At 36.0% G+C, this 14246-nt stretch overlaps 1 protein-coding gene across 2 annotated transcripts in view; it reads left to right on the top strand.

The window, feature by feature from the left end:
- PAXIP1 (PAX interacting protein 1) overlaps window positions 1-14045 on the top strand; it is a 43397-nt gene extending 29352 nt beyond the window's left edge. Inside the window, exons 11-21 of one of the 2 annotated variants that reach the window (XM_068934273.1) lie at window positions 1353-1474; window positions 2042-2226; window positions 2361-2404; window positions 4761-4828; window positions 6121-6223; window positions 8406-8574; window positions 10307-10407; window positions 11587-11721; window positions 11805-11880; window positions 13066-13126; window positions 13559-14045. In XM_068934273.1, the coding sequence (XP_068790374.1) occupies window positions 1353-1474; window positions 2042-2226; window positions 2361-2404; window positions 4761-4828; window positions 6121-6223; window positions 8406-8574; window positions 10307-10407; window positions 11587-11721; window positions 11805-11880; window positions 13066-13126; window positions 13559-13574 (1080 nt within the window). In that variant the 3' untranslated portion in view covers window positions 13575-14045. Of the gene's footprint in view, window positions 1-1352; window positions 1475-2041; window positions 2227-2360; window positions 2405-4760; window positions 4829-6120; window positions 6224-8405; window positions 8575-10306; window positions 10408-11586; window positions 11722-11804; window positions 11881-13065; window positions 13131-13558 lie in introns of both variants that reach the window. The other variant, XM_068934274.1, reaches the window with a different exon arrangement.
- Window positions 14046-14246: the final 201 nt, after the last annotated feature.

Raw genomic sequence — 14246 nt, 5'->3', positions numbered from 1 at the left:
AAAGAATGCTCGTTTCACCACATAAGCACTATTAAAATATAGCCAGAAAGTGCTTATTCGGATTAACGTAGAGGATTTTTTTTTCTCATCTGAAGAAAAGGTTCTTTTGATCTTAAAATCCTGTGTTGATGTATGGTGCATACCACCAAGTGATCCAGAGTGCTTTGCAAGTCTTACTGAATTCTAAGAGCTGAAGATTAACGTCCCTGTTTTAGTTATTCTTCTCTTAAAAAGAGAAACTGAGGTACAAAGATTATGTAGATCGTCCATAGTAAGGTGCCAAGAGTCCAGGCCTTTTGTTCGTTGGCTAACGGCACATCTAACAGTACATGCTTCCTTTTTCCTAATGCAATATTTTGAGGGGAGGGGCTGCAGAATTGAGGTTTGGGAGAGGCAGCACCTAGCAAATATCAGAAGAGGAAGTTTGTTACGATAGTCAAAGAATAGGAGGTCAGACAGTTCCAGTAGTCTGTGCATTTTGGCATGTAGTTGAGGAGCACTGGAGAATTTGCAGGCTCTAGGGTCAAAAAATAAACGTGCAGCTGAATCAGGTGCATCTTGAAATACACTGAGCTATATAAAACAAGATACCAGAATATCTCTTGGCACCGTGTTTCTTTTGTGTTGAATACAGACATACAGGATGATGGCCTTGGTACTAGACTGCTCTCAAAGACATAAAAAAAAGGATCTGAGTAAACTAGAATATAGCATATATGCATATGAACACAGTGGTTAGCATAGTTTATGATCAACAACAAAATTGCAGTTACCTTTTTTAAATAAAAGGAGACAACAGTAAGAAAGAAAACTTGATAAGACTTAGAGGATAAAAAAGGAAGAGGCAGAATTATAGTTTGCCGCCTGTGAACTGGCAGGGTTTATTTGACTTTGTGGCAGGGCAGAGTAGAGCCTTTAGGAAATTATTAAAGGAAGAGAAGGGGAAGTGTATAAATTATTCTCTCTCCCAGCACACAAACAACACCAGCAGAAAGAAGTGATGTGTGTGTGAGATGAAAACTAGCTATGAGCTCTTTCATAGTAAAACTGTAGTCTTTATAAATAAGGAAAAGCTGACCAGCAGAATGAAAAAGATTCTTCCTGAGTTGGAACTAGTGCCAGAAAACTTGAGTTTTTCTGTGGAAACAAATGATTGTTTAACTGCACTTTAAGTATCTTACAAGCCTTGGTTTAAATGCCTGTATGCCGTAGTTATGATACTGTATGCATTATCATTATCATGTACGTTATCACGTACAAAAAGTTAGAAAAAGACAGTATTTTTGACACATTTCTGATGACAATATTTTTCTATTTTCAGTTATTTGTAACTGTCTCTTTTCGATTTGTAGATAATCTCTGTGACTGGATTTGTTGATAGTGACAGAGATGACCTCAAACTAATGGCCTACCTAGCAGGTGCCAAGTACACAGGCTATCTGTGTCGCAGCAATACAGTTCTCATCTGTAAAGAGTAAGTGGTATATCTCAGCAGTACTTACGTTTTCAGTTGCCTCTTGCCATCAGTGCTTTTCTTGATGTGCGAGGTGTTAGTTACATCTGATTATTATAAGGATGTTTGTTTTAATCATTTTTGTGATTTGGTAGCAATAAACTTCGTGGTGCTGTTTCTTAAGTTATTGCGCGTTGTTTTATTTAAAAAATGTAGCCTCCTGAAGACAGACCAAAAAAAAAGCCATTTCTAAGTCATGCTTACTGTTTTGCCATCTATAAGTAAAATATCATTTTTAAGACTATCTGTTTTAAAATGTTGAAGGAGGTAGAAGTCAGTTAAATCTAGGTCTAATTTCGTTCCATCTGAGGCAGCAAATCTCCCCTGATTGACTCCACTTGTTCTAGCATATATGGCAAAATATATTTTCACAGTGTCTATTCTGTTACAGTTACGACAAATAATAGGCCAGTATAGGATTGTTAATATTTTAGGATTTACTGTTGAAAATTGCTGGTACCTATTTGATCAAAATATGAGTTTTTGTCTTTTGATTTTTTTTTTTCTTCTTCTTCTTTGAACAATAAGACCCAGTGGCTTGAAGTATGAGAAAGCCAAAGAGTGGCGAATACCATGTGTAAATGCACAATGGCTCTGTGACATACTGCTAGGAAATTTTGAAGCGTTACGGCAGATACAGCACAGTCGGTATACAGTATTCAGTCTTCAAGATCCACTTTCTCCTAGTCAGCATCTAGTTTTAAACTTACTGGGTAAGAGTTCTGTTTCCAATATCTTCTATTCTATAGCATTTGTATTTGTACCTGTTTACTGGAGAGAGTCATGCATCTTCTGCTATAAGTAACTTTGAAGAGGTTTTATTACTGTTTTCTCTTTCACTTTCTAGATGCTTGGAGAGTACCATTGAAGGTATCACCAGAGCTTCTAATGGTATGTTGAGTTATTTTGTATACAGGTGTTCTTACAAGGTTATTGCCTAGTGTTTCCACCTGTGAGTGTATGCGCACATGGTGTAAGAAAGATGCCATAGGGACCCACACAGACCATCCTGGTTGTGTACTTCCTGGTAGTGTTCCTTCTGTTTTATATCCATATATTTGAGATCTGAATCTGAGCATAAAAATAATCTTTTGCAGAACTAAGAAACTGCAAGGTGTTATGCAAAATGTAGTTACTTTTGAGAGATTTTAGACTAGTGGCGTCACTTTTTTGATTTAGCGTCAGACCTTTTTAAAGGTCAGTACCATAACACTTTGTGAAGATCAGGCCACTCAAGGGTTTTTCTAAGGCAGAACACCCCAAATCAGTAAGAATTTTGTTAGAATCTTGCCTTAGTTATAAATACGATAAAAAAGTATAAGTTAAGGGTGGAACTGCTTTGTATCATCTCTTTGAAATACTGTTCTGAGAATTAAAAACATGGGCATATGTACTAAATTTTTACACTTTTTAAAGCATGATACATTATAGAAGTATAGTTGGTAAGCCTACAAATCACAGCAGTGCAAATGAACAAGAGTAAGGAGACTAAGAATGCACCATGAACAAGACAGGAAACGTTTTTTTTTTTTTTGTCATAGAATGGATTTATGATATGTGTAAAATACTGTTATTTGTGAGACAGCTATAAGAGCTAAGGTGGAAACAGCAACTTATTTTCTGAACTGTCTCCTTGCTGTGAATATGTATAAGGCTATTTCACTTCATCATACTGAAAGCTTTCATATTGTGATTTCTCTTCCCATTTCAGATTTATACTTGATAACTGTTTTCACAGTGTCTGTACTGATATAGGTAAAACCCAATTTGAACTAATGAACTTTCAGTTCATTTGTACAACGGATGACTATCAGATTATTGCACAAAATGTTTTGCCTTACCTTTTCTGTTCTGGATCATTTGTTATCTCAGTCCTCTTTCCATACTCTTCAGAAAACTGGAGCTCAGTAACTGTCATAACTTCATTTGTATTAATACTTTAAATGGGATTTGGGCACTATTTGTTGTTCAAAAGTGAGGAAGGTAACATTCACCTTTAGAAGTAGCCACTACTGGATCTCCAGTCCTGACTTTAAACGTGAAATGATCATCTGCTTATAGACCTCTAGGAATGAGACCATAAGATTGTTCTGTAAGCTCTTAGGTAACTCTGATTTTCAGGAATTAAAATAATTGTCGTTTGTTTTGTTTTGCTTTGCTTATCTGGTTTAAGTTTTTGTACATCATATTTTCCTGAAGGAGGATGCATTCCACTAATGACAAAAAAAACATCTTGAAGAGATTCAGCATGTACTGTTAGTATTTAAGATAGCTTTTCAGTAGCTCAGCTTTGGGTTTGTTAACACCAGCCTTTGCATCCAAACTGCATTTGAACTCATTTCACAATTGCGGATCTTGCCTTCTTAGGGTGATTTGGTCAGACAAGGTAGCGGTCCATGTTCTGTCTTACGTAGTAGATGGAGAGAACTAAGTGGGTCAGGAAGTCTAATTTACTATATGCTTCTCTGTGCTCCTGTGAAGCGATTCACAGAATCTCATAGTTTAAGTTCGAAGGGACCTCTGGAAAGTAAGTCCAGGCCCCTTCAGGATACCCACATGCTAAGAGTATGATTTAGTAATAGAAGATGCTAGGTGTATGGAAGTGTTGAGCTAGGTACAGTAGACAGTTCTTTTCATCTTGGGATTTCAGGCATGGGGGCCCCTCTTTGGGGATGGCTCTCTGTTAGATGGTGCTGATGCAGTGGACCTTTTGTATTTTTACAATGAAATTACATTTTACAGATGGAATGTTTATCAGAAAGTGAGCAGAGGTTCTCTTCCCTTCAAAAATCCACGTTCCAGAAAGCAGGGAGCAAAATCCCTCGTTTCTCCCAAGCGACTCTCCTCCCAGTGAGCTAGAATAAGGCTCCCTGTCTTTCTGGTCATATGCTGCTAGCATTCCTCATTAAAATTCAAGTGTAAATTTGAAGGTTAAAAAGGAATAGATATGCCATTCCTGCAAGTGAGAGCTGTGGTTTCAAGTTACCTGTGCATAACTTAAGTTGCATAACTTTGTGGAAGAGCTTTGATTAATTTTCATATTTGCTCTTGAGTCAGGTATGTAAGCTGTGTGTGCACCGGTATGCATTTGGTAACATGTCATTTTCACTTTGGTGGGGTTTTTTGCATATTTGTTTTGTTTTTTAACGTAGTCTCAGAATAGTGGGCGATCATTTTTTTGCTTCACAATACAAAGTTAGGTGCCCTACTCAGTTCCAGTGTAAACATGTAAATGGTCTAATTTCAGGGTGTGAGGTTGCCTTTGAAACCAAAGCAAAATGAGTCCAGTCTTCAGCCGTCTTCTAAAAGAGCAAGGTAAGATTGACTAGCAATCAGTGGCAATAGTCATTAATTCACTTTTCCACGGAACTGTCAACTGGCCATCAGTAGGGTGCCATACTGTGCCCTGCCAATTGGAATAACTGGCAACATCTTTTGCATGTTGCTGGCTGTTCAGTTTGGTGTCTGAAGGAGCAGAACGTAACTAGAGAGTGAAGTAGCAAGGGAATGGGGAAAGAACAGAAGCAGGAAAAGCAGGAAGAAGAGTTAGAAAAATGGGGGAAGGTCTTGTAAAATCTGAGAAGTGGGAAACTTTCAATGAGAAGAAAGAAAAGCAGGAGATATAGGCACTGTAACATGTAGGAGTCCAGTCATGGGACAGAATGTGCTGTGCTACATGTGTAGTTTTAGTAGAAAAAGTTGGTTTGTGCTTCAGTTACACGATCACAAACAGCCAGTGGTATCAGCCTTCTGGTATTGCTAGTTTTTTTTGTTGTTGTTGTTGTTTGGGTTTTTTTTGTAGGCATTGCTGCGTAGACGGTCATTTGAAGGGGATTAATACATGATAATTCAAATGAGAAATGAAAAGAAGAACAAGAGAAAATATGTGTAAAATATGTATAAAATAAATATATAAAATATATGTAAAAACAAATAGAAACATAAGGAAGAAAAGAAAGAATGGACTAATACAGTAATAAACTCGCTTCATAATTAATAACTTAACCATTTGTAGATTAAAAAGTAAACTCAATAACTTTCTATGGATCTTTAAATTATCTTACAAGAGGTTCTTTTGATGTCTTCAACATTTCTTAGATAATTGAGTGATCTCTTAAATGTTCGGTTTTGATATCACAGTCTGTGTGCCAGATACTTAGGCCTGCAGCTGATACCACAGTTACATTGCAAGGTTAGTTTAAAAACTCAGGGCCTTTTTCCCTCAACTTATCTCACCAGAACATAACCTGGCATTCACCGAAAAGCTAACAATTATTTGTAAAGGTAAAGTGTACTACTTAAAAGTTTAAATAAATAAAGCGGCCAGAGAATCAGGTGAATGTTTGGAGAAATATTGCATCTTAAGAAGCTGTTCTGGAGACTGACAGTTGCTGGATTAGGCTCTAGTTCATAGTTTTCACTAGTTTAGGCGTGTCTTGTTTGCAGCATAGCAATTTTTTCTTCAGAAGACTGGGCCTGCCTAATTCTCATTCATTTGAGTACTTCCATCAGTAAAAGTTGCAAGAGTGTGCTTGTCTGGTTTTAAAATAATAATAATGCAGCTTTGGCCCAACTTCTCATTCTTGTGTATTTCATGTATTTTCCAGGATTGAAGACCTACCACCACCTACTAAAAAACTCACCCCAGAACTGACCCCAATGGTGCTCTTCACAGGATTTGAACCTATGCAAGTTCAACAGTACATCAAGGTGACTTTCATACTTTCATACTTTCATATCTCTTAGGAGCTAAGTTAGAACATCCGATAACTTTTTTTCTTGACACTGAATTTCTGTTCTGTAAGACTTTATTAGCATATATCTAATGAATAAAAACAAACAGGCTTGGTGAGGCTGAGGTTAGGCTGTAGGTTTATGTGAAGTGAGTTTTATTTGATAACTGTTTCTAAGTTTACCTCAGTTAGCTGCTTCGTGTTTCTGTGGTACTTGTTTTTTTTCTTTCCATATGCTTTTTTTAAAAAGCAAGGATGCCCGTTCCACAGTAGTTCTTAAATCAGCAAACTTTATGACCAAATTTAAGTGAGGAAGGTAGTGATAGTCATACTCAAGAGCAGACACAAGATTCTTATAGTGTCGTTGTTGTGTCTGTAATACCAAATGCTTCAAAGTAAGTTGATGACAAAGCTTATGGCAGGTGTGAGATAATGTGTTCCCTTGGAGGTTGTGTTTTGTTCCCTAATAAAGCTCTTCCAAAACTTAACTCTGAATAATTTAGAAGGTCCTTTTCACAGTATCAAAATCCAGTCCCTCTTTGAAACTCAATAACTACAAAATATTTGGTCTAAAAGAACTTTTCATTTATGTTATTTCTCATATGTTGGCTGAGGTTTGCAGTTTTTTTTAACTGGTGACCTCAGTGGTGCATGAAAGATCCTGCTATTGTTGCCTGCTCCACAAAATCAAAAGTAAACAAAGAGTAGTTTGAGTCCACTGTGTTTCTTAGAAATACGCATCACTTCAAGCATGCTCAAAAATGACTAATGCCTTTCTTGTTATACATAAACTTATTTTTCAAGCTGCTAGAGTCTGTAGTTCTTTTTCCCTTGCAATGTTTGCATTTGAAACTTCATATTTAATATTTTGTGATATAAAATATTTTTGTTATATCCCATACAGTGCCAGTGACAGCTCCTTTTCTGTCATGTTGGTATCAGGTTTATTATATGGAGAATCTGTTTTGGTAACAGCTATGGCTCACAAATATAAAAATGAACTTCAGCCTCGAGACTTGTGAAGTTTAAGCCAAACTTGACAGTGATGATACCATTAAGATCTTCCAGAGTTTGGATACCTTCCTGAGGCTGGATACCACCATCTTCTTGAGAGGGTGGGATAGTCTTTTTTCCTCTGTTCCCAAAGGGCTCTTTGACAATCAGAATGCAAATCTTTCAAGATCTGCACTCATAGGTATACAGTGTTTGAGGGGAACGTATATTAACTGTGAAAATAACAGCCTTTGCCTTTCGTAGGAGTACCAAGTGTAGTGTTTACAGATGCTTTATGTGTACTCTGAAGGTTATAAATACTAGAGAGGCTCAGTGTCACTGAATAGTGTTTCTGTATCTTGACTTTACAGTCAAAGTAAGCAAGCACAGTAAAGAAGAGCTTGAAACGTTTTCCCTGTCTATTCTACTTACTCATTATTGTCACAGCAATAGAGTGCGGAGCAATGCTCTAACGGGCTTCTAATACACCTATTAGGCCTTCTTGCTTAGGTGACTCATGAGGACTGATGTAATAAAATTACCTTAGTGTTTTAAGTATGATTGATTAGTTGTATTACTAATCTGCACAGATAATGATGTATATCTTAACTGAAAAGATGGCAATTGTGGTAAGATAGCTCGGTAGTTTAAACCAAGGAAAAAGGAATAGTCTCTCACTACCATCAAACATATATGTGAAACTCTTGTATTTTAAGAATACGTGCTTTTCATGAGATGTGTTTCTTTTCTATGAAATGACTAGGAAGATTAAATGTACCAAAAATAGAGCATATATTATACCTTCTGTAAAGGAAAATAGCAAAATTATTAAAGCTTTTGCTGGCTTCGACTTAATAAAATGTTTCGCTTAAAAACAAATTGGTATTTTATGGTTATTCCCTCACTTTACGAAACTAAAAATTACAGACCAAAATGAGGCTTTCAGCCTTGCTAGAAGAAATTTATGTCTGGAAATACCTGAGATTTCCATGGTTGTAAATTCTGTCCTTTAATCAGCTTTAGTAAAGGAATGACTGTGATGCAGATATCTCCTGTGCTTACTATTAGGAGTTGAGTTTTATTTGATGTTGGTGTTATGATTCTCCATTTTTCTTCCATTTCTAAAGGACTATTCCATACTGATCTGTATTTTGTACAACTTTCAGAAACTGTATATCCTTGGGGGTGAAGTAGCAGAATCCGCCCAGAAATGCACCCATCTAATTGCCAGTAAAGTGACCCGTACTGTCAAGTTCCTGACGGCAATTTCAGTAGTCAAGCACATAGTAACTCCAGAATGGTTAGAAGAGTGTTTCAAATGTCAGAAGTTTGTTGGTAAGTTAATTTATTATCAAGCAAAGTACAGTTAGTTGTTTTGACTTTTGACTGTAGTGTCTTGCCAGCTTTCTAAAGAGTGCCGTATTGAAACAGGGATTTTAAGTCTATAGCAGGTTTGGTTATCATAGTTGATAACTCATGGAGAATTATTGACAAAGTTTAAATAATTATATCTACAACTAGCTTGTGTTTCACTTGAGGTAGAAGTTTATGTTGTTTTGGTTAAATAATGCTGTCACAAGCAAGAATTATGTTCTCTTTCAACAGAGCCTTTTTGCATTTAGTTTTCATTGCTTTAATACAAATTCTTTCTTTTTAGTGAAGTGAAAAAGAATTTGTTTTTGCGTAATAAAATAATTTGCTCTTAAGTATTAAATTTTTGGCATAGCCATTTATTGATTTTTCTTGTGATTGCATTACTGTGTAAACCTGAGATGATTTTTGTTTCAATATTTTTTCTAAATTTTAAACAACTAAGTCAAGCAAATATGAAACAATGCTTTGAACTAATTAAATTGAATTAGTCTAGAACTGTAACTCTGTTGAAATATATTGACTTTGTTTTTACATTTTCTACTGTTGAAAGCTGAAAATACCAAAGCAGGTATTTTGAGGACTGGTTGTCAAGGATGTTAGATCTAACAAAATCCTCTTAAAGGCTGAATACTTTTTTTTTGATTATTTTATGCTTTTTATTCCGTTTGTTTGAAAGGAACAAACACATAGCATTGCTGGCTAACCACCACAAAGACTTAAATCTATGGATGACTTTTAATTAACCAATGAACCAGTGAACGTTTTTATAAATGTGGAGAAGGTAACTTGCTTGGCTCAGTGTCAGTGAATTGAGAAATCAGCCCATGTGAGTGAGATCTGTTAGAAGACAAAGAAGGTCTAGGGGTTTAGTAGGGTGACTCTTTTGATCTAATCCTTGAAGTACTTATTTTGTCTACTGAAAAGTAGTGGATTTCTAGCTAATGGGCTGCCTTCACTTCTGTACCCAGTACAAAGATGGAAAATATGGCAACGGTTTAGAAATATTGTAATACTGTTTTTCTTCATTTCATAGAAGAATATCAATACCATCTCATGCAGGTTGTTGGAACTGCCTGTGAGAAGACTTATCTGTTTTCCATATTAAAATTTGTTTCTCTTTAAACTTGAGTGTTTTGAACTATACCTGATTTAAAAATAAATTTAATACAACTTCTTGTGGAGAGGTGAAGTTAAGAATGAAATTCCCTTGCAAAATAAATCAGCTGAGTTAGAGGATAAGGAAAATGTCAGTCTTTCCGTATCTATGGTTAAGGCTGAATGGAGACTTGAGGTCAGTTTTGAGGCTCTGACATAGATTGTCACAGTGATTTGAACATAAACTTAATCTTTCTGCTCCTTTGTCTGTGGAGACTCAACAAATAAAAATTTGCAAGGTCTTCCAGTAACTTAGAAAAGGGGACTTCTTAGGGCAGTGGATGTTGCCAGATAAACAAGTGTAGAATACACGTACACTTAAGTTTTTTTTTTCTCCAAGAAACTCCACGTCATCCTTATAATAAGTATAATATGAAGAGGGTATTACTCTCATGTTTACATAAGTAGGCTTTTAGTAAGTGATGACTGCTTAAGAGTCACCCTGCCACCAATATTTTCTAATCTGATTACAGCCGAGGTTATGATGACTTTTTTTTTCCCTCTCTCTTTCCTGTATTACATCATCAATCTTTTTCAGATGAGCAGAACTTTGTGCTCAGAGATGCTGAAGCTGAGGTTCTTTTCTGCTTTAGTTTAGAGGAGTCTCTGAAGAGAGCGCAAGTAGCTCCGCTCTTTAAGGTATGCCGTTTAAAAAGACATTTATATTCTTGGAGCTTTTCTACCTAACTTTCAGCTTTTGGACCACAGCTTTGTAGCCTAGGACAATAAAACAGACTCTAACATAACATGTGAAGTATTTGTTACAAATTTTAGTTTTGGCGTTATGCCTGTCGCCTGCCTGACCATCCTTGAGATGGATATAGCATCTGAGCCCCCTGAGTAACCGGTTCCCATAGATGAGAACAAAACATGCTCAGCATAGTTACAGCATTTGGCCCTTCGTGAAATTTAGGAGATTACTGCTTTATTTGTAAAATGCCACTAGCAGTTGCCCGGAAAATTGGAGACTGAGTTTGTGCTCCAGCCTCGGGAAGATGTACTCTGATACTCCCCGAAAACTGCACTTACGCCAGGCTGCTTGCTAAGATGGTGTGAGACGGTCTTCGTACCTCCTATTAAAGTTACGCTGCTGTGCAGAGAGGTGTGCAAAGGTCCGAGTTACTAGAGATTCTTCAGCCTAATTGAATTCAAGGTTCTTTCTCGGGGCAAGCAACCCATAAAGGGGATTTTATAGCCTCTAAGAAATAAGCACCTAAGTCTTTTACATATCACTCAGTTCTACGATCTGAATAGCAAGATTTTTTTTATTCCTAGATGGTAAAAACAAAGAAGCTACTTTGTGATCTGATCACCTGTATCAGTCTCAGTGAAATACTAAGATTATTTTTGTCAGAAAGTAATACATTTTAATTAAAAACTGAAATTGGAGAGTTCTTTTGAAACCCTTCAGGAACCCCTGCACTTGAAGAAGCAAGGATTGTTCTACTTACATGCCTCACCAAGCTGCAGTTATATATATATATTTTTTTTAATCTTCGTTTAACCATTGGTCGTTTGAGGGTTTCCCGGTTGTTATTTTAACCGTGTTGTAATAGGCACACCTAAGCTGTTCAGATTTACAAAAATCATGGGTTTGCCCCTCTAGGGAAAATAGATCAGCAATAATTAAGGACAGCTCATCAACTGATGGATTTGTTGCAGGAGGCTTCTAAAAGCTGTGAGATCTAACACCATCTGACAGCCTGCCTAGTGACTGTACAAGATGAGGGTTGCACAATAATAAAACTTGACATGATACACATCAGAAATCAGCTAACAAAATAACACTTTTTCATATTCTGTCTTTTCTCTTTTTAGGGAAAGTATTTTTACATTACACCTGGAATTTGTCCTAGTCTTTCCACGATGAAAGCTATTGTGGAATGCGCAGGAGGAAAAGTATTATCTAAACAGCCTTCTTTTCGAAAACTCATGGAGCATAAACAGAATAAAGTGTGTACAGTGTTGCTTTCTAAAATTGACTGATAATATCTTACTGTGTTATTGTGAGCTTATATTTAGTTTCTTTCATTTAGAGTTTGCCAGAGATAATCTTGATTTCCTGTGAAAATGACCTTCACTTGTGTCGAGAATATTTTGCTAGAGGCATAGGTATGTATAAGCTATCAATGTGTTTTTTATGTTATACCTGTTGTATTGATTTATTATTATTATTTTACAAGTACAGATAGCTGTTGAAGCTTTCAGATAAAAACAGAGTGATACTTGGTCTGTTCTGCAGGCCATGGAGAAAGCTGACCTAACTGTTTGCTAGGTATTTCTAACTGAGGTATTTTATAGCCAAGTCACCCCAAATCTTAGTACTGGCTAATTTACCCTATTATCAACAGCATATGTTACTCATTTTTTGAGCTCTGGGCTACAGAAGTTATTACAGAACATAACCAAGCTAAGTACTTTTAAAACTATTCCCATGTCTTTGTGCTGTGCTGCAATGTAGCCAGACTCAGTCTCTGCTTGTTCTGATTTTTATTTATTTCAGTTCAAAAGAGGTGAAGCTCCTTTTTAATACCCTGCCTTCAGTTTTCAAATAGGGTTTCTGCTGCCCTCTATGTATTCAAGAAATAATTAGAAAGTTTCCTTAACAGTGCAGTAACATTGCTTATCCTGCTCAGAATGCCCTCTTCCTTGTACACATGCCTTTTCACTTTGTTTTGTTGTTGGTAAAACTTTTTCAGACCCTGCAAAAGTTGTTAGTTTTTTCTGCATCACAGTGTATGTGTGATGTCATTTAGTGTAGCACTACACTATTACAAATGTATATACTCTACTGTATGTTTTTTTCTGCATAGTGGATATATTATTTGTTATCATTCAATTAGTGCTCTTAAATAATGGTGATAGAATTTTTAAGTTGTTTTACCTTGAAGGGGGGATAGCATAAATCCACCTATGATAGGAAGGCTATGGCTTGAACTTAGGACATCGGTCCTGCATGAGGTAAGTTTATTGTCTTAGTATTCACCAAGTTGGTTAAAAGATTTGGGTTTTTTCACTTTAGCTATTTTTACTTCAGTGTAGAACCCCAGGCATGCTGTATTTACTAACGGAGATGCATGGGGAAGTCTTACGTTTCCAGTGCAAACGATGTGATGCTCACATATTTTGTGATGACTAGCAAGATGACTGGCACTGTCTAGTGGTGAGGCAGTGCTCATTAAAGCCTCTGCGTGAAGAGCAGAAAGGTACAGAGTGGCTTCTCTTGACACACATGCAGAGTAAAGAATAATGTTCTTTATGGCATATAAACTTTAAATGTGTTTTCCATGTTTCCAGATGTTCACAATGCGGAGTTTGTCTTGACTGGAGTACTTACTCAAACACTGGATTATGAATCATATCCTTTTTGTGTAAAGGTTGTCAAATGCATACGGCAGTGTGGTTTACTAAACAGTTTTCTTAATTAGGATGTAATTACTTGCCTAATTTTTAGGTTGTATAATGTTTGTTTACTTGATAAGAGGGTAGTTTAGCACATAGATAACCAGGTTAAATTCAAAGTGGAATTGATTTCTGCTAGAAAATACTTCAATGGAGGGGGGGGAGGCAGGGTTGTCAGAATGTAACAGTTGTAGAATATTAAGCAGCAGGAAAAATAGTTGGCACTAGTGGCTTACAGAAGTGGAGAATTGTTCTTTACTGAAGAAGATTACAAGCCCTGTTTGATAATTGCAGTATAGGAAAACTAAAGGTTCTATGTCTTCTTTATAAGTGTTTTTATAAGTTCTCTTTTGCAGACACTTTTCAAAGTTCTTCTTAACAAACATACATATAAATTTACTTGATGGATAGTGAAATGCCTTACTGCTTCGGAATCCTTGGAGCATTAAATCTAACTGTTCAGCCATTGTACAAAGTAACTAAAACTTCCTGTGGATGCTGTTTTCCAGCTGTTTTCCTGGGGATGATGAGCAGTTTAAAGCAGGAAAGCAAAAATAAACTGCATCTTTTTTAGGATGTGTAATTTTATTATGAGGAAACATAATTTACTATGTTTTGTATTATACTACCATTTTAAAACAGCCCACTTTAGGCATCATGATTAGCCAGTTTTTAAGCATTTTAACATAAACAGTGGTACTTCCGCCAAAAGTGTAATTTGGATGTAAAAATAAAAGGGCTTGCTGTCTCTTAAATTATGGATGTTGAAGATGAAAATGTTTTGTACTTTATTTTTATTTCTTATACTCTATTTTCTTTTATATTGATACTTTGCCCACATTTTAAATAAATGTACTTTTAAATGTTTGACTCTATATTTTAGTGGTGGTTCATTTTTTTTGAATACCATGCAACTATGGCACTCTAGTAAGAGTAAATTACTCTAATCTTTTTCCAAGCAATGTAAAATTATTTTAAGCTTATTTTTCTGGGTAGGTTTTAATATATAACAGCCCAGTACATTCAAGGGAAATTGTTGTAAGTGCATAAACCTGTTTTTTACTGATACAAAGAAA

Source organism: Struthio camelus, chromosome 2, assembly GCF_040807025.1.
Source record: "Struthio camelus isolate bStrCam1 chromosome 2, bStrCam1.hap1, whole genome shotgun sequence".
Classification (NCBI taxonomy): domain Eukaryota; kingdom Metazoa; phylum Chordata; class Aves; order Struthioniformes; family Struthionidae; genus Struthio; species Struthio camelus.
The sequence above is the reverse complement of the archived record's forward strand: the minus strand, read 5'-3'. Positions and strand labels throughout refer to the sequence as shown.